Source organism: Gallus gallus, chromosome 3 (genome assembly GCF_016699485.2).
Source record: "Gallus gallus isolate bGalGal1 chromosome 3, bGalGal1.mat.broiler.GRCg7b, whole genome shotgun sequence".
In the NCBI taxonomy this organism is placed as follows: domain Eukaryota; kingdom Metazoa; phylum Chordata; class Aves; order Galliformes; family Phasianidae; genus Gallus; species Gallus gallus.
The window spans coordinates 15,241,755-15,266,448 of record NC_052534.1 but is presented as its reverse complement, the minus strand read 5'-3'; the positions used below and the strand labels follow the sequence as shown (position 1 = coordinate 15,266,448).

Genomic DNA, 24,694 nt, shown 5'->3' with positions numbered 1-24,694 from the left:
CGAACATTCAACATCTGTGTTTGGATGCGATCAAGACATTGTTTTATGGAGAAGCAGTGCTCCCAGGACCATCACAAAACCACAAGGTGCCTGCAAGTGCCAGATTTTATGTTCACGTCTCAAAGCCAGCTCAAGCAAGTGGAAAATCACAAGTAGGCATGGAGTCCCTTAATGATTTTATCAATTGCCTAGAAGAGTCTTGGGCTGTTTGTTCTGGCAAGTACATGAAATATCTAAGGCTCGGGAAAATGCAACTGTGTTGGAGCTTGTAAATAAATGATGAAGCAAGTTCTCCCCCTCTAGAAGAGCCCTGGCTCTTTTTTTGCACGTGAATATTCACACCTGATTGCATGGTGGTATATGCTGATAGGTATGCATTAGGTATTGTGATAGGTATGACCCCAAACGCACTCTAACCTTTGAAACATTTCCCCAGACCCTCACCAAGCTTACAATTGTAGGTGTTCTACTCTTTGGAATTGCCTTTTGGAGCAGAATCCCTTCCAGGCTGCCTATCTCACCAGGGCTTTGGTGCTCTGATGCAGTTACGTTGCAGCTTTGTTGCAACAGTAGGATTCCTCCAAGCTAAGCCCCTGTTCTGGTGATCTCTGAAGGCACACATTCTTTAGGGATAAGTTTCTAGTGAAAATCTGAACAACAATGCTTCACAAAAATGCAACCTATTTCAGCTTAATGTGGAACCCATTTAGCTCACAACTGCCGCAGCATTAGAAACAATTCTCATCCATGCTAATGATCTTTTATGCTGCTCAGGACCCCTCATGAGGCACCAGCATAATTCACACCCCACATAAAATCCCAGCATGCTGGTGAGAATCAGGTGCTGCACCCAGAGCAAGGAGGTCAGTGGGACAAAGAGCACTTTGCCTCAGCAAGTCTGCCCAGCCCTGCATTCCCAAGACCGTACCCATCCCAGGGTCTCCCATAAACTGCTGGAGCTGCTGTCATCTCTCGTTGCAAACACAGATCGAGCAGCACTTAGGACTGCTACTGGGATAGCTTAGGGCCATCTGGTTTATGTGGTGTTCCTCTCCAGAGCAGCTGGAATTGACCAGAGAAGTGATAATGCTGCCAAACAGGCCTGTCTCCCCAGGTTGGGATTATGTTTCTGGACTATTAACCCCAGCTGGGGTCATAAGGAACTCACACTGGGATTGTAAATGCCAGAGCTTTGTCCTTGGCTTCCTGGGGTAAATTGTTCTAGTAACCAATGGGATTTTGAAGGACCTCCCTCTCCACTTCCCTGGCACTACATTACCACTTCCAGCAGACACTGTGCACAGCCATTGCAGGTTAATCATGAGCCCAAGAAGAGGGGACTTGCCAGGCAGGTCACTGGGGGTGTTTTCCCTCTTCCACCCTCTTCCTGGGCCTCAGAAGCTTTTTCTGCAGACATCTTCTGCCCTGACAGATCAGCTGAGAATACAGACAGAAGTTACACCATTCTTGATGGATGCTGCCTCTTAAGAACCTCAAAGAAAGAATGTTCAATTCTTTCTCATGAGATCAGGAGCTCAGGTGGGTCTAGGGTTTGAACATATAGGGGTTAAACAAGCTAGCTTTAGAAACTAGGGAAGGAGAAGGACATCTCAACATTTCATGGTCAGCTGTGCAAACATAAAGAAAGGAACAGTACAAAGTAAATGACTGTGACCGGTTTCAATGCACCGTAAAGAGATAAGACCGAGGAAGACTTCTGACTTCATCCCCACGACCACCAGAGGGAGACCCCTACTATGGACAACGCATGCGCCAGGGGACGGGCAGTATGTAAATGAATTTCCGGAAGGATAATGAATATGTAAATGAATTCCAAAAATTCTGCTGAATATGTATGGACCTGGCTTACAGATCTGTAGCATTTTTGCTTGCTGGTGTGCAAGTTTGGTGGAGTGATCTCCCTTGCACCCGGCCGGCTGAATAAACATATCTGCTTTATAACCTAACTGGGTTATAGAGTTTGATTCCGCACGTCACTCAAATAACCTAGTTCACTTGTTTTCTGTTATTCTCCGTAGAAACATCTTTCTAATCCCGTGTCCCTTTCTGTATCCCAGGACTCATACATCTTGCCTTCAGCTAGCATGGACACAAAGAACGCACTACTTTTTCTCAGCTGACCTCACATATGTTTTGAGATTGTTATAAACTCTTGGGTCCTCCCTTCCTTAAACTAAGCAACCTTCCAGCTCCATGCATATTCCCTTGAAGATCATGGTTTTTAGTTTAACACAAGCCTTTACCTTTTACTGCAGTCCCCATTTCCCCCACCATGTGGCTGCAGGCCATTGCTCCATGAAAGATGCAGGCATCCCACCTTCCAAGACCAGACGTGGGACTCCGAGCAAGAAACAAGATGAGCAGTGAAAAACAACCCTAAAACTCCACAAGACTATTCTGAGAGCATAATCAATAGCTATAAAAACTCCCACCAGATCGAGCTGTGGCACAATGGGCTGCTCCAGAAAGCAGGGAGCTTGATGGTTCCACACCATCTTTTCCAGGAAAGAGCAGTGATTTTGAACAGAATTCCATCTTGACCACAGCCACAACCAGATGTGGACCTCCTTCATCTGCAGCCAACAAGGCAAGTTGGGATGTGGTCAGTCTTTAGGCCACGCTTGCACAGTTAACACCCAGTGGTCTGAGGCTTTAGAGGTAAAGGCTTTTTCTAAATATCAGGTAGATGCTGCTTCTTTTGAGGCATGGACTCTAGGAACTGCTGGCAGATAGTTCCAAAGTAGGTGACAAGAGACTAGCTCTGATGAGATTTGACAAGATAGTATGTCACAGAAAAGAGGTGCCTGAGGAAAGATGGAGTTCATTGAGCATACTGAGAGGAGCTGCAACGATGGGCTCTTCAATCGATCAGAAAGAGGTAGATAAGACTATTAGTTTCCAGATTCATTTACCCCAAGATGCCAGGGTCTTCATGTAGGGCAGATCTGCCCCTAAGCTGACATCTCAGCTGCAAGAGAACCAGGGCTTCCTGGTGCTCTCAGTGTAGAGAAGGCAAGGAACAGAAGTGCAGAATGAAGGCAACGCATCACATCACCCCTCAGGGAAGGGAACACAATCATTTCCCAGTGTTTACAGTCATTTACAGTGTTTACACTGTAACACTGTGGTTGATCAGCCAGGTACAGCTTTCAGTTATCAGTTTCACATATAAGCCATTCACTGAAATATACCAATTACCCATTTTTTCCTCCAGGTGTGAAAGACTTCTCAGCAAAGCAGAAATGGTGGTGGTGGGGGGTGATGTGAAAGAGCAGGACAGAAGCAGGGAAGGGAGCAAAGCGCTGGCAGGGAGGACAGCAGGTAATAAAGGGCACAAATAGATTGTCCTGGTGAGTTAAACTAGTAATCAAACAGGAAGTGTTATCACATGTGATTGCAAAGTCAAATTAGTATCAATCAAATCCTACTTCATGTGATAACACTGTTTTTAGAAGCACAAGCCACAGATACAAGTGCCACATTCTTCTGTAGGATGACGTACAGTGAGGGTGAGCTTCAGGCAAATCCTCTCGTGTCCTGCTATCCCATCAGCAAAGCTGTGAAAAACAACAGAGAGAAAAACTCTCTACTGCCACCAGTTTTCCACCAGCTCACTTTGTTTTCTCTGATTAGCCAGTCTCAACATTCCCCACTTAATATTTCCCTTTTCACATAAGAAGCCTGCACTGAAAAGGGAAAATTCATCCAAGCACTACAGACTTATAATAATATGAACAGTAGTTATAATAATGAAGCAGAGCAAGCACAAAGTCCAGCCCTTACTACGAGTGCAGGTTTGTGGTGGAGACTATATTCCCATGCTGGTCAGCATTTCCTCACCCTTGGACTGGTGTGAAGGTTGGGAGCTCTCTGGTGGCAACATGTGAATTTGCAAAGATGGATTTTCGGTGGCCCCACTGCTTTTCCTTGCCCATGTGGAAGGCATGTGAGCACAGCAGAAAGAGTCCTGTGCCGTCCTCTCCTCAAGGAACTCCAACCAAAGCATGTCTCTGCAGAGAGCAGCTTAACTAAACACAGGACAAGACGCTTTTATCTGCAGGGCTGCCTATTTCAGAGCCTGACACAACTCCTAGCTCATAGCCTGCTCCTCACCATGCTGTAGCTCTTTCTCCCCCAGGCACACAAGCTGTGCTAGGACACGTGCTCATAGGCCAGGAGGCACCATGCAGGAACCTACTGGCATTTGGCTACCTAACAAAACAACCATACACAGGTCAGATCGGTGTTTCTAGGGGCTGCAGTGGCTCAAGACCAAGGAAAATGGGGGACAGTGCCACTCTGGGAATCTGAGCTGCTGGTGAGAGAGCGGGAAGGCTGATGGAATGTCTCATGGGAATGCAAGGACAAAGTGAAAAGGAAGGGGGTGAAATCAGTCTGCTCTATAACTTGTCAGCTGAGGGCAAAAATGCTCCAGTCATCCCCATCCAGGTTTTACAGGATCCACAAGACCCAGACAACAAACAAGACAATCTGTATGAGAAATAGCTTGAACTGCCATTACTTCCACAGAACAACAGGCCTCCACCTTTCTCTACCTGACTTTTGGCACTACTTTCTTAAGGAACAGTCAAGCTCAAGTTTCCAGCAGCCCCCAAACTCAGGGGATCTGGAGAAGGCAAGCCACCCTTCCTTGTACAGATGGCTCACACACAAAGCTCACTGCTGGCAGCCCACGTTGACACCCAGTTCACAGCTGTGTACCACTGCTCCTCCTTGGCTGGGATGAGCAGATCCACAATATGGACACGACTGGTTTATCTAACTGTTGGTTCCCCAAAGGACCTGGAAAAGAAAGACAGCAGTGACATGCTTCCAGTCTTTGTGGCACAAGGCCCAGCATGCAGATGAACAGTACCCACCTCCTGGCCCAGGATTAGCTGCCCCTCTGCAAGGTGTCATGAATGCTTGGATTCTTCCTAAGCTCAAACAGTGATTAATCTAGCCCAGTAAGGATGAAATCCCTGAAATAATTATTTTGTTGTTATTCAAACAAAGGTACTGTGTCAAAGTCAAGATGTTACTGCTCTGCGCATTTGGAGGCTGAAGACTGTTCAGCAGATCAGCTGCTGGCTCATTGCATTCCATCCTTCTCTAGGGACACTAGGTTGGATGGACCTCCAATGAGACCTCGAGCAGCTCTGATGGAAGCAGAGCTGTCATATCCCTAACCCTAGCAGAGCCTGTCCTTGGAGAATTCCCCATAATGTCCCCATAATGCTTCTTCACACTCTGAGAAACTGTCAGGATCCACCTAGAGCTTGCCAAGTCTGTTAGCTTAAGACTCTCTAGAGAGGTGGTCCCAGGAGCTGGAGAAACAAGCACCTTGTGCAGGCAGGAAAAGACAAGGGGGGAGTTGAGGCCACAGAAAAGAAGCCCAGCTGCAAGAAAAAAAAAAGAGAGCTGCAACTCCCATGTTGTATCTGGCTAAGAAAGTCAGCACTGCTCTCCTACAGATGCGCCGAAGAAATACATTCGTGCCACAAGATGGTGCCCTGCCTTCACGGCTGGCCTGCACCTTCTGCTCTGTTCCACCTCTGCTTCGCGGGCGCTGTCCTGCAAACTGCAGTGGGAGATGAACCCCAGCCGCACTTTGTCTGCCCAGCAGGCGGTCTGAAGGTGGTCTGAGGTGGTCTGCGACCCTCCACACCCCAAAAAGGCTGAGCTGGATTTGGATCTGGGGCCGAGAGGCTGGAGAACCTGGCTAGAGGCACAGTTAAGCTCAGAAGCACCTTTCTGAGCACCATGAAAGCACCATGTGTTGGAAGAAAGACTTTGGAGACGGGGAGCACGGTCCAAGGATTGGGTTTTAGTTACATTCAATCCTTACGAATCCTGGGGATGGATGGCATGGGAGCCTGCCCAAGTGAGAAGCTGCTCCAGCAGGCCACAGAGCCCACACAGCACCGACAGGCTGCCTGCGCTTCCTGGCCTCCTCTGGCACTGCAGCCACAGCCACGCTCCTGCCAGCATCCATGTATGGCAGCCGTGAACACCTGTCTGAGCACTGAGCTGCCTCTCTGGCAATGCTCACGGCTGGCTGATGAAGGCTGGAAACGTGACATCACCCAGCTGGCCACCTCATCACACCAAGTGGCCTTCCTCCAGTCAGCACGCCAAGCACAGGCCTCCACCGCGAGACCAGAACAGACCTAAGAGTGGGGTGGGAAAGGCTTGTTCCACTCACAGACCCTTTCTGCCAGCGGAGGCTATCCCACAGCCACTTCCTTGGACAAGGCCAGCCACAGCAGGACGACACAGCTCACCACGGCCCAACCAGCAGCCCAGCTGGCTGGCAGAATAGCTACCAAGCCACTCGTGACCCCGTTCTTGACCTACACAGAGACCACATCCTGCAGGCCAACCATGCCCACAACACAGAGAAAGAGACAGCTCAGGGACAGTCAGAGCTCCCTACCCAAGGACTGTCGTTCCATGAGGAAGCATGGCTGGACCCTCCTCTTTCCCAGAGCCCATGCCCACAATGTCCTCCCACTCCTCTGATGAGCACCACCTCACCTCCCTCCATTCCACATGGCAGGAGCCGTAGGAGCGTTGTCTGTGCACACTCCAGGTCAGCTCATCAGGAAATTAACACCCTTTTTTTACACTACCCAGTGCATCAGAAGCCAAACAGAATAAGTGAGTACAACTCATGGGCAGATGTGTCCTGCTGCCCACCCCACTGCGCTCCACAGGCACTGGCAGTGCTGCACAGCCTGCAGTCAGGGCTGGGCTTTGGAAATGAGGGACTGCCTCTGCGTACCTGCCTCCAGTAACCATCCTGCGTTCCCAGAGCAGCACCCTCTGCCTCCTCACACAACACCTTCCCAAAAATCACATGCAGTGTTATCACATTACCTTTGAAGGGCACTTCATTAACCCCCAGCAAACCGCCCCCAAGACCTTCCCGGCTCTCAGACTGCTGTTGATGAACACCCTTCATGCTGACTAATGTAGTCTTACTGCTTCCTTTTTCATTACCCTATGCTCTTCTTATCTAATGGTTAGACAGTAAGCAGATTAGGGCAGGGATTTGCCAGTCGGTGACTGTGCAGCACCTCACACGACTAGCAATACGTGTGCTAGGGCTAATTCTCATGCCACCCCATCTTACCCTCAGAAGCCCTTCTGATAATGAACTCCTGATTTTAACCACCCCCAAGCTTCCCCCATTCCCAGACAGGTTCAACAAGTGGCCTCAGCCCCAAGGAACACAAACAAGCCTGAAGTTCCCAAGTCAGAAGAAACAGCTGTTCTGCAGAAGAAACACACCGCCAAGAGGTTTTGTCATTATTCTGATGCAGCCAAGTGCAAAGCCTATCACGAAGACAACCTACTGCGACAACTTTCTACCTGGGTTGCAACGTGAGAGTAGTGGGAGTTAATTAAGTCAGGAAAAACATATATATTAATGACACTGCCGAGAGATGTCAGTGTCAACCACCTCCACGCTGGAACAAAGCCCACATAAGCCACAAGTGCTTATTCTCTAAGAAACTCTTGCAGCCGCGCTGCTTTCAACGGCGTTACCACCTTACACCCTCAGAGAAGAAATGGCCTAAAGGTTAGGGAGTTACCCCATAAAAGGCAATGAAGGCTGCATCAGCCTCACCGCGGATTTCCTGCCTGGGGCTGGGAGCCCTGCCCCTCTATAAAATCGGTGACGAACACAGCCCTGTGTCACAGCAAAAGCTCAGGAGCATAACCACACTCAGCACAGCAAATCGTTCAGATAGTACAGCCAGAGATTCTGCTTAAACCTTTACCCACTGGCTAAGAACAGTTCAAGGCCTCAGTGTGCTTAACACGCACTCTGCATCTCAGGCAGAGGAGAATTTAACATTTTATTATTATATTTAATGTATTTATAATGTATATTTATTTACATTTAATTATATTATATGTATTATTTTTCTCATTTTATTCCCTCCTTTGTGCTCCTGGTGGTGAGAATGCCACTGGGTGGTAATGAAGGAGCCGAACACCTTCCCCATCACGCTCGATCCAGAGTGGTTCTGATGAGGTTGATAAAACTGGCCAAGGATTCACAGCAGTAAGCAGGGTCGGATTCTGCTCCAATCGTTCATAGCCTGCAGTTTCTACCCTATGGAAATTAAAAGGACTGCAATCAGCAGCAATTGCGGAACTTAAGAGCAAATTAAAAATTAATACAAGTTCTGGCATTTATCCGTAGCAACTTATGACAGCCTTTTAATTGCTGTAAAAATAATCAGCATGCAGCTCTGATCTCCGCTATATCTCAAATTGACTTAGAGGAACACCAGCACTTCACAGATGGGAAACTAAGAGGTAAGACAGCTTGCTAGCCTCACCCCAGAGGCCAGGGCAGGGGCTTGGGATGGACTCCAGGCTCCTGCACACTGCTGGCTGTGCATCATCACCTCCTCAGAAAGGGAATGGAGCACAGCAGCACTTCTGGAAAACACCTTTAGGAGCACCTCCTCCCCTGAAATTTCCCCATACGTTTTGATTCCAACGCATCTACTAAGCTCAGTGTTTCAGCAATGCGCCGCAGTGGGTTTCTCCCTGCTTTGTTTCTGCCAGTGAAAGAGCTATGACTGTAAGGTTTACAGAGACTTTCTGTTCCTGTCTAAAATTATCTTTGCTGAGCCTTGCGACGCCAAGAGCACAGAGCCAATATTCCATAAACCCTCCGAAAAAAAAAAAAACCAAAAAAACGGACTACTGAATTTCAGGCAGACAGAGCGAATTCGGTTACAGCAGCATCCATCAGGCATGAGCAGAACTCACAGCCCCCGCCTCCTACAAACGGGACCACCCTGCTTCTTTGCTGCCTGAGAGCACACAAAGGCAGGGCCCGACCCTGCCGCCAGGAGGGCTGTCCGACCCAAGAGGAGTCTCCGTGATCCCCAGTGGAAGAGTGGTGAACTGGGGGAGCAGGGCAAAAAGGTCCGAAAAGGCAGCAGGTGGAGACAGGCAGATGGGGAAGCAGGGGGCTAAGAGCGAGACAACAGTAATTAGCATAAGCAGCAGCAGCCTCAGCTCACCAGCTGCTTTGCCAATTGTATGCCTCCCTGATTTCCAACAGCAAAGCAGCAAATTGCCTAAGAGTAGCTTGAAGTGCCTCACTGAGCTGAAAGTATTGGGGGGGAAAAAAATGATTTCTGTGGTACAAAGATCAAGGCTTGCAGGGCTGCCATGTAGAGGTTTGCCTAAGTAAGGCATGGAACAGGCAGCTCAAAACAGCCACCAGATACTTGAGAGCAAAAGGCTAAAAAAGGAAGGTTTCAAAGGAGGAAATGAGTCAGTAGCTTGGAGACAGGAGGGGGAGTACACATAGCTGAGGCATACAAAGTAAGCAAGTAGTCACCATCTCAGATGCTAGCAAGACAGTGAGGTGGAGATAGTATTGATCACATTAGACTCCTGTAGATGCATTGGCGACCATTTACATTGATCGTGCTAGGGTTGGAAGCAGTCCCTCACTGAACAGAAGGCGGACGGCTGCAGCTCATGCAGGTGTTTTAGACTGGAGCCAAAGGAGAAGGCAGTCACCAGCAGCAATAGCATTGCTGAAACTTCTCAGGCCTGCTTATGGGGAGAGGGGTGGATTTTTTGGAGGGAGGCTTCAGGTAAATTGCAAATGCTGTTTGCCATGAGAGGGAGGAAAATTCAGAGGGTATTCACCTTTTGACGTGGTTTGTCTGAACATCCAGCTTCAGCTTTCAGCCTGGCTTGTTCATAGCACTAACACCAGGGAAAAAAGGACGAAGCTTATTCACTACCTGAAAAACGTGAGTTTATTTTGATGAAAACCTCCATTTCCACAGTGCAATTGTAGCGCTCAGCACTGTTCCTTTCTTTCTTCTTAATAACTTCACATTGCACTTACATCCTGGGGCCAAAGGGGAAAGTCTCAGCAAACGGAAGCCCTGCTCACTCAGATGCCATCACAGCAGCTGGCTGTAAGGGGCAATAGCAGAGCAGCAAGCCACGGGGGGTTGGTGTCAGTGTGGCAATAAGCCACCACAGGGCACAACTTCCTCATCGTTGTCCCAGGTCCCTGTTCCATCAAAGGGAAGGACTGATGATAAGAGGAAGTAAAAAAGAAGCACCAAAATTCCCTTGCGCCCACCCCAAAACAGAGAGCTCCTCCTTGGCTCAGGCAGCCAGAAGACAGCTTTAGTTCAAAGCCTGTGAGGAACAAGCTGCTCAGGACTGGAAAAACAGACTCCCTGTCCCTACAGGAAAAGCAGCACAGGATTTCCACGGAGCAGGGGTTCCCAAACCATAACAAACTCAAACTGTACCGCTACTTATCAACAGCCAATGGCACACAGCTCCCAGTGCAGAGCCAGAGCTCTCAGCGCCCGCGTTGGTACTGCAGGTAGGAGCTCAGGTCCCACCACAAGCCAGGCAGCTGCCAGTGCCCCTTGGCTTCTTCAGAGCACCAACAGCCACAGGTGCTGCGCCTCACCAGGCTATGCTGGCCTGTCTTTTGGTGAAGAGTCTTTGGTAAAGTCTTTCAGAAAGCCATCGTGCTTCTCAGTAATGTGTCCTTCGCAGAGCAAGCACGTCTTTCACATCAGACAAAAACAAGCGAGAGTCCTTGCTCAAGCTCTTCCTTGCTGAGTTTCTTCTAACTTGTTCAGATACCTTCTCGACTCATTGCAGTGTGCCCAGAAACACAAGTCCTACTGAAACAGGCTGAGCCAACAGCCCAGTTTCAATTCATTTTCCCTTATAAGTATACAACATGAAACAGCCCCAGCCCTGTTCTCATGGCCTTACATCATCCCTTCCTCTTCTCCTCAGGATGCCTTATTTCTGCACCCTTCTCTCTTATAATGAAACCAAATCATTAAGAGCAAGCTCAGAACAATGACAGACAAATTACCCACAGCTATTAAAACCGAAAAGCACAGCTGCCCAGGTTACGTGCTACAGTGCCATGCAGAGGCTCCAGCAGCCCAACAGCGTGGAGGTGTTCAAGAAAGGTGTAGCTATGGCACACGGGGACATGAGTTAGTGGGCATGGTGGTGATGGTTTGACAGCTGGACTTGATGACACTGAAGGTCTTTTCCAACCATGATGATTCTATCATTTTCCCTCCCATTCTTTGATTAAATACACTAAAAAAAGCACCCCCCCACTCCTAGCAAACTGTATAGCGGTGCCACTTCATTTCAGCCCACCGGGTGCAAATGCTGTGGCCAAAGGGACCCCTGGCCAGCACAGGGCACCAGGCAGAGCCCACTGGAACAGGGCTGCTTTTTCAACACATCCACCTTCAGCACACGACCACTCAGCAACCCGTACCTCCTGTGAACAGGCCTGACAGCATCTCAAATGGGAAACTGCTGAGGAAAACAGGATGTCACCCCATAGTAGAGCAGCAATGTGGATGGAAGCAGCAAGGTACACCTTGTATCTTTACTACTGGCTTCTTATACTGGCTGTAACCTCGGAAAAGCCGTGCTGCCCTGCCGCTCGGCCCCAGAAACACACCATCAAGGCTCGCTTTGTTTTCTGCTGGCACGGAGACACAACAGAGCGGCGCGGTGCTGGGCACTGCCCATGAGCGCACGGCCATGCTAGCTGGGAGTACTGCAGTCAGCATCCTGCAACCAAACACGCCCATCTCTACTATTTTTTTAACGTAAAGGCGCTCCTGTAAGCAGCTCAGCCCGATTACGGGAACCCCGACTGCCCAGAATCATGACGGAAACGGTATCTCCGCACGCATCACCTCACAGCCCCGCAGCACAGCGCTGCCCCACACCCGCAGCTCCGCTTTGTCTGCGAGACGAACGCGTAGCGCCCGCGCCCCCCGGTCGGCGCGGCGCTCCTCTCGCGGGATTTCCCCAGCCCTCCGCGAGACTGGCAGCGGCAGCCAATCAGCAGTGGCCGACTGAGATCGCACCAAAGTAGGTATTAAAAAACGCTCAAAACGAAAAAAAAAAAAAAAAAAAAAGCACCGTACTTCCTCCTCCCGGGCTGCGCTGCCCGTCCCCTCCCCTCGGCCTCGTTCGCGTCGCCTTCGCCGCAGCTTCCCCGCCCGCTCTCCCTGGGCTCTCCTCACAACAGCCGCTTCCCTCACGACCACCCTCAGCCCTTTTGCCCCCGTCGCCCCCCCCATCACTGCTCCCCTCAGGTCGCCCCCCCCCCGCGCACACACCTTGGGGCAGGTAATCCCGCCCCCCTCGCACACCGCCCTCCACCATTGGCCGGCCGGCACTCGGCGGCCATCAATCACCCCGCGGCTCGCCCTCCGATTGGACAGCCAACCCCCCCCACTCGAGCAAGCGAGAGAAGGGAGCGCTCCCCCCGGTGCGGGCGGTGTGTGGGTGGTGTTTGCGGGTGCGCGCATGCGCGAGTCTGGAAAGGGGAGCGGGCCGGGGCGTTGCCACGCAGGGTCCCACCATAACAACCGCTTCCTCCGCCGGGCACGGCGGCCGTGACGTCGGCAGCGTTTCCGCTCGGCTCGCGCCCTCGCCGCTTCCCTTCCTGCTGCCGGAGCCCGCGCCGCGCCCAGCACCCGAGGGAAGCAGCAGCCGCCGCTCCGCCGACACCATGGTACGAGCCGGGGGCTGAGAGCGGGGACGCCGCTCCTCCACCGCCCTCATCCGTGGGGGGAACCGGCGGGGGGGCGGCTAGGGGCGGATGGAGCCTCGGCATCCAGCGCCGCCGCGATGCCATCGCGCAGCCCTTCCCGCAGCCGGCGGGCCTCTGGGCTTGAGGCGGCTGCGCCGCGCTGCGCTTCTTCCCTCTCTCCTTCCTTCCCCCCCTATACCGCCATGAGGCGGTGGGGCGCGCGCCCCCCCTCTCTTTTTGAGGCGACGGGACCGCCCTCTCCTCCTTACGCGCCCCACCGGCTCCCCCCCTCACAGGGCGGTGGTGCGCTCCGCGCCGCACGCGGGCGCGAGGGGCAGCGCGGCCACTGGGGGGATGGGGGGAAGGAGGGCACGGCGGGCAGGGCGCGCGCGCGGCGTGGGGGGGGGGGGAGTGGGATGGCGATGCGCGCTCCTTCCCCGTGCCGCAGGGCGCGGCCACGTGGGGGAGGGGCTGCGAGGGGGGGAGGGGAGGCGGCGCCCCCTCACGGCCTCGGCGGGGCGGGCGGGCGGCAGGAAGCGCGGGGCCGCATCCGGCCGCGGGGCGGGAGCCATCTTCCCGCAGCGCGGGGGGTCGGGCCTGGCCTAGAAAGCGGCGGCGGGAGGGCGGGCCGCGGCCCTGCTGGAACGGGGCGATGGCTCCGTTCGGCGCGGGCCCGGTGGGGAACAAAAGGAAGGGAGGGGGGATGGTTCTACCGCGTGAGCCGCGGAGGAGCGCGGTGCCTTGGCCGCGTGAGGAAGCGCGGTGCCCCAGGGCTCCTTCAGCCGGCAGCGCGGGGCGGGCCGGCCGGGCGCCTCACGGCGGCTCTGCGCTACGTGGGCTGGGCCGCGTTCTGCAGCACCGGCTGACAAATTCCCTTGAATTATCTCACGCGTTTCTCACTGTCGGCCTATTTTTGCTTCCATCGTGCACAAACGCTTCTTTGGCAATAAACGAGTGTTTCCGTGCGCCTCACTTGACACGCTCTGCCTTATAGCAGTCCACCCTGTGCTTACCCACCTTCTTGGACGCAGGGTATGGCCAATAAATGAGCTCCCGTTCGGCACAGGCCCGGCACGCAGCAGCTGCTGCTCATCTCACTTCCTATGGAGCAGCTGAAGCGCTGCGGCCGGCCCTCAGCACGCGGCACAGCCGAGGGGAGGTGCAGAGGGAGCTGCTGAAGGTCTGACAAGACCTGCAGCTCCTGTTTAAAGTAGGCTTGTCTGAACAAGCCAGCTGCTACCTCTGCAGTACGCAAACCTAGTTTAAAGTGACTGCTCCGTGTGCCAGGCTTCCTCTTGCTTCAGAAGCAGGCAATTCCCAAGTTGGCCGGAACACGTATTTCTCATAGCTATCTCCTTTTTGGAACAAGCTTTAGGGTTTTTTGTTCCTTTTGATTTGCTTTTAGATGCTTTCTTGTTGCAGCAAATGAACTTGCTTTTAGGCAGCATAGGCCTTTTGCCAAAGTACAGCGATGCCAGCAGGAGGGCATCACTGGGTATCAAAAGAGCATTGGAATTCCTGCTTTTACACATCTTGCCATAAAGCTTAGCTTCTTTGGTACTGGATTAAATGGTTCCACAGTCCTTGGAGGACCGTGCAAATTATTTTCCTTGCTTGTTAGTCAATAGTATTCCCAAATCTGTGTAACTAAGAGATGTATGTGCCTCGTGGACAAGAAGACAGTCTCCCTACTCTTGGTTGGGTGGGTGCCTGGTGTTTTTCTACTCGTGCTGCTGGGGTATTACTGGTTCCTTCAGGGAGCGAAGGCTGACCCAGGCGATCTCATGCAGGAGAGCTATGGGCAGGCAGTCTACATCCAGATCTGCTTGGGGGCTTCACACTTGCCCGACACTCAGCCATCTCCAGGACAGATAACTTGTTAGCAAGTGTCTGGGTTGCCCAGGGAAGGCCTTCAAAAGCTGTTTCTAAGGGTGAATGTTAAGTAGCCATAGGGTTGTGGAGGGCCGCATGAACATTCCTGCTGACGCTTGGCTCGTAAGATCTGATTTCTGTGCTGAATGTGTTCCTAAGAAGCTTTGCTTTCCTGCGGGAGTCTTGCTGCATACCAGCTTAGACCCACATTACCTTAGAAACATGTGTTTCAACACAGGAATGGGAGCTTTTCAACATTTCTGCCCCCCCCCCCCCCCCCCCCAGTGGCTGCCGCGCTTCCTGTTTTTTCAAAAGCATGGCTGGGGTTGCCTTTCTCAGTGGGGATTGCCTGTTCTGCCGGCCTGAGTAATTACCAGGAGCAAATTTCATGGTGGCCGGGAGAAGGTGATGATTTCCTCTGGCTGAAAGGTGAGGAAGTAACCTTCAGGAATGCAGAAGATGCTTTTTCTCGTCTTTCTATGGCAGCTCTCCTCTTCTTTACTTGCCTGGTTGAAACCTTTCTTATTGTTGGGGAAAAAAAAGCTGAACAGAGTTTTGTTTCCCTTTCCTCCATCCTCCCCTCAAAAGAGAGATCAAATAATACAAAGTAAAATAAAAAACTTGAGTCAGGCTGGCAAGATCTGCCTACAAGTGGTATGCAAATAGCACTGTTCTTCTTGCTGGTTTATGGCGTGTAAATAATGGCCTCTTACACAACAGCAGTTAAAAAAAAAAAGGCAGTTATATTTCCTATCGTGCTTCAGATCTGAACCAAAGCTTTGGACTTTTTCAGATGTGTAGACTGCCTTATGTAAGCATGGGCGTCTGTCTAGCTGCTGCTAGTGGGGGAAGTGGGCCAGCTTTGGGCTTGGGAGGGCACTGCTGTGGCTGCACTGGCATGGTCTGCAGGGTGAAGTCGCAGCAGCTGCTTCACATGTTGCCTCTTTCCCTGCTCTGGAAAGCAGAAGTGCTAGTATCAAATCGGCTTTCTTGAGTGCTCTGCTAACAGATGAGAAGCAAAGCAGTATTTAAGATCCATACGTCTGTAACCACCCATGTTTTCAGGCATCTTGCTGACCACAGCTGGCAGCTTTAGCTGACACCTTTTCAAGCCTGCTCTGGAATTGATGTTCTCCCAGCAGGTTCATTGCAGCCAAGCTGCAAGAGCCTCCCTGTCTGCTGGGTGCCCGGTGCTAGCTGAGCTTGGTTCTCCCTTCAGGTCTCAGCCCTGGCAACATCCCAGGGTGCTGCATGGCAGTGTAAGGAACAGCTTTGCAGAGCCTCCTGTCCTGGAACAGTGAAGTAGTAATGGTTCTAACTGAGAACATGTGCTGTGACACATTAGTGAGTCAGATGAAAGTGCCACATGGTCACACAAACAGTTCTGGCAGTGGAAAAGGATTGAAAGGTGGCCGGGAGGGATGGTTGGTATGCCAGAGCTGGGGAAAACAAGATGCTTGCACAAGAAACCCAGAACCAAACCTGTGGCAGTGGTGTGACTGGTAAACATGGGTGCACAGTGTTCTCAGATCTCTGCCTTTGCAATTAAACCAGGCGTGCTTCAGTATGTTCTTGGTGTCAATGCTGGAAAAATTGATGGTGCTTTTCCAAGAGGAAGAAGTTTCCACTTGAGTAGCTTTGGATAGTCCACGCTGATGTATACAGTGTGTGCACACGGTTCCCAAACAAAAGGAGGCAAGAACTGGTTCTTGAAATGCCTGAGCTGTTATCTACAGGAACATTACAAAGGAAGTCTGCAGCATAAAATCGGCGGGCACTTAAAAACAGGTTTAATCTGTCAAGCTTCTTGTGAGACAAACTAAGTCATTAAAGCTGTCTGTCTTACTGCTGACGAAGGAGCAAAAACTTCTAGGTGAAGGATTCTAAATACTCAGAGCAGATGCTGGTGTTCATAGCAATCCCTAATAAAATCCAATACAAATTGCACTGGAGTTCTTTTTCCATGCAGGCTTGCTGCAGATAGATCTATCTATTTGGGGATCCGATAGGTGTCTTGCTTGAAATCATTTCCTGTACACAGGGATTTTTTGGAGGAAAATTTTGGATTATTCTTCAGCCTTACCCCTCCATTTTATCACCCTATTGAGATGAAATTCCAGCTGCAGAGTACTTTGTGATGAAGGCAAACTGTTGGAAGCTGTTAGCGGAGCCAGCTGGAGCCAGCCATTGCAGTCAGAGGCCTGCGAGACAGAAGGCTCTCTCTTCAGCTGTGCTATTTGGGGACAGCATTCTGCTCTCACAGGGCTTCTGCAGTGCTTTGCACTTGAGGCAGGAACGATGGCTTTGTGAAGGGAATAAGAGCTGCTGTGTTACTGCAGTGCATGCTGACAAGGCATTAAATGCAACCATTACCTCATGTGCCTACAGCAGTCTATATGAAAATACAATGGGGTACTGGTGTGAGGGCTCTGGAATAAAGTAGGCGGAGGCACAGCCCACAAGGCGTGCTGCTTTGGCCATAGTTGCATGGAAGTATGGGGGGAAAACTCTTTTTGCTAAATACCTTGGGGAAATTTGCACATTTAGGGAGATGTGCAGGCAAGAATATGCAGCTCTGTCATCGTTTTTTCCATCTGATTACAAGGTGGCTTGCCTCCTTGTTGCTGCCTCGATGAGGTTACCTAGCCCTGACATCCATGGGAACGGCCTGGCTATTTGCCTGACTCTTGTGTCCTGTGAATGGCTTTAAATTATTGTTGCATGTATTCAGGGGTTGCTCCGTCCTGTGCAACAAAATGCAGCCAGCTGATGGCCTTGTGTCCCACCAGTACCTGCCATGCGCACTGCTCAGCCACCCATGTGTGCTGTCCTGAGCTGGATAATTGCTTTCCTATTGAAAAAGGAACAGAAGCAAGCTATCTGTCCTCAGCTATGCAGCATTCTGGCTACGACGCCTGAAAAAATACTGAATGTGCTGTATTGAATCCTCTGAGCAGCGTAATACTGGGCCAGAGAGAATCCAGGCTAACGAATAAATGCTTATTCTGTCATTACAGGCAGGTGGAGGCTTCTCAGCAGCTGTTTTTCAGGACAAGTCAGCAGAGACATGGTTAAATTACCACTTGAGAACATGTACTTAGGAGCGTGGCATTCCTCCGTGTTCCAGTGGCCTTCACAGTCATCCTGTTGCTGCCCTACCCTGAATGGCCGTGGCCAAGTTAAAGCAAAAGCTACCTAGGGTTGAGGTTTTTCCTTTTTAGGTATGTTTAGGGAAACAATCATAACTGGTAGGAGCCTGGAGGTGGAGAGGGAGTCCTTTTGCTGCAGGAGTATGCTGCTGCCTTGGAAGCAGTCCTGCTGGGATTTCATGGGTTCATTTCAACCCCACATTGTGACACAGCTGTATTGTTTTCTCAGAGTGTAGGAATCTGTGCTGTCCCTAACAGTCTGATAGCAGACATCTGCTGGTATCAACCTCTGAAGGAATTCAGAGCTTGGATAATCGTTACAAAGAAGAGCTGCACCAGCTAATAACGCTTTATTTTGGAAAGTTAAGAAAAAAAAAATGCAGTTCTTACTGTTGCTCCTTCAGCCTCTGGTCAGTCCCAGTGGTCAGCTGCAGATAAACAGTGAATTTTGAGTTTCCAGACTGAGTACTCGATGTTTTTGGAATCTGAAGCAACTTGCCAGCCGTGTTCAGTTCCTTTATAAGGAAATAACTTGTCTCCCAGCTTGGAGAAATGTTTCTGGCTATGCATCTGCTCCTGGCTGCACAGTTTGCATCTACTTGCAGCTCCATTGCTGATGCTTTCTTCTGGCTCTCTGCTGAGTTGTAATGCCTTCTTTCACAGTTAACTTCTTGGTAACAGAAGTCGATACAGAAGGACTAGTGATCTTGGAGCAAAGATCAGGAGTTGATAAAGGTGGAGATGGTTGATATCAACTCCTTTTATGGCATTACTGGGCTGTGCTGGGTCAGACTTTGTGCATCTTCTGCGTACACTCCTAAGCTTTTTGCAGGTTTAGAAGCTGAGACTTAAATCTCTCGTCAGCTGCTGAGGTGCCATTAGCTTGAAAGAGAAATCTCATAGAAAGGAGGGGGAAAAATGGCTGTCTGGAGTTGACAGCGGATTAGTCTGTAGTGAATGATGCAATAGTTGTAGTTGCTGTGCTGTTTGCATTATTAGGGCAACCCTGCGTTATTTCCGGTCCTCCCAGAGAGCTCTGGCCTACACCAAGCACAGTAATGCGGAGACAGGAAGAAAGAGACGTTTGTTTCTCAGTAGTTCCCAGCCACGCTCTCACAAAGGTGCAGTCCATTGTATGGAGGAGGTGACATAGGAATGCGTCAGTTTGCACTGATGTTTGCACTTCTGCTTGTATTTATCCTGGAGTAAGCTTTCTCTGCTTACTTTCCTTATGCTGCTGGAGATGTGCAGAAGGGTGGCTGCCTGCCAGGCAGCTGAGGCACAGTGACTTCCTCTTGTTCTATGGGCCTGCTCCTCTCCCAGAGCAAATGCAAGGGATTTGAGGTAGATTGCCCCAAACAGACAATCCATGCATTGTAAATTCTGAGGGTCCCTTTTGTTCGAGTTACCTCCTAAAGAGCACTGTTCTCTGTGCTGGAGAAAAGCTTCCATGTCAGATTGATGGCTGTGTAGCATTGGCATCCAGATCTCTCTGGTGATGAAAAAAGGGGGGAAAAAATGGATATGTGCATTGGTCAGGGCTTTGAAAAGAAAGAATCTATGTTAAAGTAGTAGCTGTCCAATCCATAATGGCTCTTATGGACAGGGAAGTTAGCAATATGCAATTGGCCTTCGCCACTGATTTCCCTGCCATTCCAGCTGATCTCTGCTATTTGCTTATACCTTGAGAGAGTGCTGTGATTTGGTGTGGGCCCCCACCCCCAAAATGAATCCATTGGGTCCACTTCTGTGGGCTGAGCTGAAGGGAAGCCAAAACAAGGAACAACCTTCAGTCTTTTCCAGCTGGTATCTCTCACATGGTGCTGTACCTGCCTGCCTGCGTGCTAGTGCTGACTGCGCTCAAAATGATGACGTGTGGCAGTTTACACAGAGGGAGGAGGGTGACTTTCCTTCCAGTATATGACTTGCTTTCTCGGAGGATAAGGTCGCTTTTGGAAGCCCCAAAAGCAGCAGGAGGGGAGGCAACATTAGGAAGGAATCTCACTGTTTACATGGCACGCTGCGGTTTGAACAGATTGATGAGTGTTGGACAGGCTTTGATTTGCTGTTTATTGCTCTGACCGTGATGTTTTTCCAGCAATGTGGCTCCCCGTATTTGCAGTATTCTCTATTCTAGGGCTGTCTTTAACCTCTCAAACTTCATTTCATTCTGAGTGTGAAACTCAGATATAAATACTGTCGCTTCTAAGTAGCCAGAATTTCTCACCAAACTTCAAGGAGGAAAAAAAGAGGGGATGGGGGTGAAGAAATCCTTTTAGAGGCAGCTTGTTTTAAAATTAAAAACTGGAAGAGGAACTGCTGGGAAGTTGAGAATTTTTACAGTTGGATTTGCAAACTGTGCCTTTAAAACACTGAATTGAGAACAACTTCAGAAGGTTGGTTTGTTCATGGCTGAGAACTGTATTCCAGTGCCCCCACCGTATCTCTCTTGACTTCTAAACCAAACCCAGTTGATAAGCGTGGGTTTGACAGTGTTGTACCTCTGTTCCTAAAGCTGATAGCAAATAGGCTACAAATGGCCAGGAGACTGAATAGAAGTGACCCGAGTTAATTTAGTTGTCTGCCTGTCCTGAGATGGCTAATGAAGCCAAGCTGCTATAACGTCAAAGGATTTGCCACAACCGAATCTCAGAGGACATGGGTTGGACATAAATGTGAAACTACCCTAACAACACTGTTCTAATGTAAGTAGGATTGTGCCTTGTTCAGAATAGTTTTGGTTTGGCAACTCACTGTAGGCGGCATTGAGGCTCCAGATTCTTTACTTGAGAAGAGCCTGCAGCTCTCCTGTCTAGACTCCGAGGCTGTCAGTGACTTTTGCAAGTATTGCTTGTCTTCTAGCCTCGGCTTTAAGGCAGTACAGTAATGCAGTTGTGAAAATACTGAGTGGTAACCCTAAAGGTCTTTGTTCTCATCTTTGCAGGCATCTGGAGTACAAGTTGCCGATGAGGTATGCCGTATCTTCTACGACATGAAAGTGCGGAAATGCTCTACGCCTGAGGAAGTGAAGAAGAGGAAGAAGGCTGTCATCTTCTGCCTCAGTCCAGACAAAAAGTGCATTATCGTGGAAGAAGGCAAAGAGATTCTAGTGGGAGATGTTGGTGTGACGGTTACTGACCCTTTCAAGCACTTTGTGCAGATGCTTCCCGAGAAGGATTGCCGTTATGCCTTGTATGATGCAAGTTTTGAGACCAAGGAATCCAAAAAAGAAGAGCTGATGTTCTTCTTGTGGTAAGCGCCCTTCACAACTTGCTTGTTCCTAGCATGAGGCCCGAGCTGTGCTGAGGTCTACGAGCATTTGTTTTGTCTATGGAAGGCTTAAAATGTGCTGGACAGCATGGTACTTGTATTATGAGCCATTAGAATTTCCTTTGTTTATAATCTGTGGGATGCTGTTTGTCTTATTGCTGGATAATAAATGTCCCTAATTGCACTGTCTCCGTGTATTTTCCATTAGGGCACCAGAACAAGCACCTCTCAAAAGTAAGATGATCTATGCAAGCTCCAAGGATGCAATCAAAAAGAAGTTCCAAGGTACGTAGTGCAGCTAACTCTCCTAGCTGCCCTCTAAAACGCTTACACTGCAAGGCTTAACCATTTGCTAATTGGCTTTTTTTTTGAGATGCTACTGAGATGAGAATTTCACCAGGTGAAATGCCCTGTGACGGAGATAAAATAAGCTCTGGTTGAAGCCAAACTTAAAATGCCCATCTCTAGGCTTCAGAGGCACTAGAACTGTGCTCAGAACTAGAGCAGGCCTGGCAGTGTACAAGAGTAGCTGCCGTACAGAGCAATTTGTTTACCTCATGCAGCCTATAAACATCACATTCTTGTTAACACTGACCTGTATTTTGTGTAGCACTGTCTCTGTGGCAGAGGACTTCCAGCCCTGTATCTCCTGAACTGCAGAATCAAGTAACTGTGCTGTACCAGTAAATAATGGTTGGCTTGATTCAGAGATGCAGTTGTGACTACTCATTTCCAAGGCATTGCATCTCTGAGGGGAGAAGCAAAGTGATGTTCATCCTGTCAGGCACCAACGACCAAAGTGTTAACCTTGTTGCAGCATTCTGAAACTTCAATCTGAGTAAATGATTGGGATGGCTCCCAGCCAGGTAGCAGTGCCCCCTTCAGACCAGCATGGCACTGAGAACTGGAGTTCTACGGGGTGTAGTACTGATGGGAGCAGTGCACAGCAGTGCCATTCCTCACAGTACAGCTCACCCACCAGTGAATTGGAGCTGGTCAGGGATAATGTGCTGTGCATGTGTGAGGGCTGAAAAAGGAACACCGTGCTTTCTCTGCTTTTCTCAACATGAGGGAGCCAGACCCAGCTGTGCCTTATCTCCAGAGCAGAAACTACTCTTAATTCTGTGTACCAGCTAAGTCTCTACAGCACGTCCCACTTTGATTCTGCCAGCTGTCTCAGTGCTTGCATTGCAGCAGCTCCCTCAGTTGACGTATTCAGGGTAACAATAGAAATGAGACCATTTCACTCACAGGCTGATTTTGCCATGAGAAGTTGACAGTCTGAGCGCTGATAGTAGTGAAAAGCTGCTTCCTGATACATGTATTGATCTGTGATGTGTAGTCAGATGTCTCCTGTGATATCTGGGGGAGGGGGGACGGACAAATTCCTTAGTTTTCCTTAGTTTTCCTTAGCGAAGGCAGGACATCACAGCATGAGTGACCAGACTGCCTCTTCTAATATTACTACTAACTATGCTTCTCTCACTAGCAGATTGAAATACTGCGTTATTGAGTGTTTTGCATTTTTTTTTTTTTAGGCATAAAGCATGAATGCCAAGCAAATGGGCCAGAGGACCTCAATCGAGCTTGTATTGCTGAGAAGCTAGGAGGCTCCCTAGTCGTAGCTTTTGAAGGAAGTCCTGTGTAGATGTCATACAGTGCCACAACTCTACAAGCATTCCATGTTTTAATATATCAGTTATGTAAAGCAACCATCCTAGGCAATGGGTTCACTAACTGTAGGGAAGTTGTCTTATAGAATAAAGTAGATTTTGGAGATGTAGCTCCTATGTATAAATGACCTTAAATAAATCAAATTAAGGATTTATCTTGGTGTATTAATATTTGCATTGGTTGTCTATCCCAGTACTATCCCCGATGAATTAACACTAAAGGTCTCCAAAAATTCTGATTCAGCAGTGTATCGTGGGATGAAGGGGGGGGTTGATGAGAACAATGTGGTTCCTGTTCTCTTCTAAATTAAAATGAGCAAAATCATCAGTCTTTCTGAGGCTACTGGCCAAATTGCCAAACTCAAAACTTTCCCCTCGAACCGTTGAATGCAAGACTTAAAACCTGTAGTTCAAGTTAGGCACCTAAACAGAGCTAAATTCTTAGTGCTTGCAGTTGCCCGGCGTTACTAATAAGGGTTAATCAGGAGGTTAAAATAGAGATTAAAGTAGGTACGCTTTCCTGGAGAAAGTCCTAATCATCCTTGTAAACTCAGCGTGCAGTAATCTTTAAAGGTTTGCTTGTTCCTACAGGTTAACATTGGTTATGAAGTGTCTCGAGGTCTCCTCCAAGGCTGAACGATTCTATTAAAATTGCTTTTCTTTTGGCATAGGTTAACTTAGGACCACCTTATTTCCACTAACACACTTAGTAGCGGATCAGACGCTTCTGAGGCTTTGACAAGTGTAGATCCTTCCGTTGGAGCTCTCCAGTTCTGGGCAGTACCATGAGAAAGAACCACTTGGAAAAACAGCAAAAGATCACAAGTGGTGTTCTCAGCCCCACTCTTTGGTCACTTGGTCCATTTGTCCGTAATTATTATTGATTTAACTTAGTAGAACCAATCAGCCTGACTAATATGGCTTGATCTGGGCTTTTTGTCTGTTAGCTTCTTTAATTCTGTAGAAATGCATGGAAATATCACCTACTAGAAAGTTTGACCTGAAATGCCTTTTGTATGGGGGGGGGGGGGGGAGGGGGGTAGAGAACATTCCTGTGCCAGCTACAGAGATCTTAAAAGCTTCCATGTTTCACCAGTGGTTGATTAAAGCTGTTTCCTTTGTGTAATGTGTACATGGAAGTTGCATAGAGTTTTCCTGTATGTCTGTAGAGAAAAAAAAAAAAAAGAAAAAAAACAAAACCCTTAGCCTCCAGTGCGTTACTGTGCTATGTTCTGTGTGTGCCAAACTTGAATAGCTTAAATAAATGGGGTTTCCTTCCCCTGGGTCAGTGACTGATTCCTCTCCAGCTTGCAGTGGGGGGAAAAGAGGCTGGAAGGAGAAAGGGGGGAGAAAAGCATGTCCATTTCTCTGCAGAGCGCTCATGTCCTCCTTGGTGTCCTCCTTGGCCTTGCACACCTCGACGGCTGAGTGCGTAGCAGCCTGTGGCAGTCATGGGTTCCACAATGGCATCTGCTCCCTTCCTTCTGGGCTCTGGGCCCAGATGGCCACAGGGACGGAGCTTCATGGGAAGCATCTCACATTGGCGGCCTGTGTCAGTTACTCAGTGCTGCTTCTCCTGTCAGAACTGAGAGCTTCCAGTAGGCGGCCCCAGGAAGTTAAAGGCCGCCCCTTCTGCCAGGTATGTAGGGACAGCTGCTCGGACTGCTGCTTTTCAGCAGAGCACTACCAGGGAAATACTGCTCCCTGGCCTAACGCAGCGTCTCTGCTTTTTTGGCTGTGCTGTGTATTTGAAGCTTTTAATCAAAGGCAAGCATTGATCACGTGCTCTAACGTGGTACCCGTGTGGAGGGCACAAGGGTTTCTGATATGATCCACCACAGTGAGATCCTATCAGGGAAGGAAACTAAACTGGCATCAGTGGGTGCTCCTGGCCGGTTCCTTCCTCAGCTTCCACCCTGGCACAAGGGAGTAACCGTCCCCATAAAAACGGCTCTTCCATACAAGGCAGTAATCATCCCCACAAAAACAGCTTTTCTGTACCTTGGTGTCTGTCCAAAGTTCAGGCTGAGATAAGAAAACCAGTGACACAGTGGGAGTGGTGCTGCCTGACAAATAAAGGGAACTCCCATTCTGGAGTCAATTGATAACCG

General features: G+C 49.5%; 2 protein-coding genes across 6 annotated transcripts; one reads left to right on the top strand and one right to left on the bottom strand.

The window, feature by feature from the left end:
• Positions 1-7,853: 7,853 nt before the first annotated feature.
• LOC124418353 lies at positions 7,854-12,410 on the bottom strand. Of its 5 annotated transcripts, none has more exons than XR_006938943.1 (3): positions 12,204-12,366; positions 9,712-9,771; positions 7,854-8,146 (listed from the first exon to the last, which is right to left on the bottom strand). XR_006938943.1 is itself a non-coding variant. In XM_046939532.1 (2 exons), exons 1-2 carry the CDS (start codon positions 12,393-12,395, stop codon positions 9,965-9,967), a joined length of 744 nt encoding a protein of 247 aa, XP_046795488.1. In that variant the 5' UTR covers positions 12,396-12,410; the 3' UTR covers positions 9,802-9,964. The 5 variants fall into 5 exon arrangements, 1 of the variants encoding a protein (XP_046795488.1); XR_006938942.1 differs by lacking the exon at positions 12,204-12,366 and adding an exon at positions 12,009-12,150 and having other exon boundaries at positions 7,868-8,146; XR_006938941.1 differs by having other exon boundaries at positions 7,907-8,146; positions 9,712-9,809.
• Positions 12,411-12,475: 65 nt separating this feature from the next.
• On the top strand, positions 12,476-23,869 carry DSTN (destrin, actin depolymerizing factor). The gene is made up of 4 exons (NM_205528.2): positions 12,476-12,601; positions 20,585-20,892; positions 21,119-21,195; positions 22,449-23,869. Exons 1-4 carry the CDS (start codon positions 12,599-12,601, stop codon positions 22,556-22,558), a joined length of 498 nt encoding a protein of 165 aa, NP_990859.2. The 5' UTR covers positions 12,476-12,598; the 3' UTR covers positions 22,559-23,869.
• The last annotated feature ends 825 nt before the right edge of the window (positions 23,870-24,694 follow it).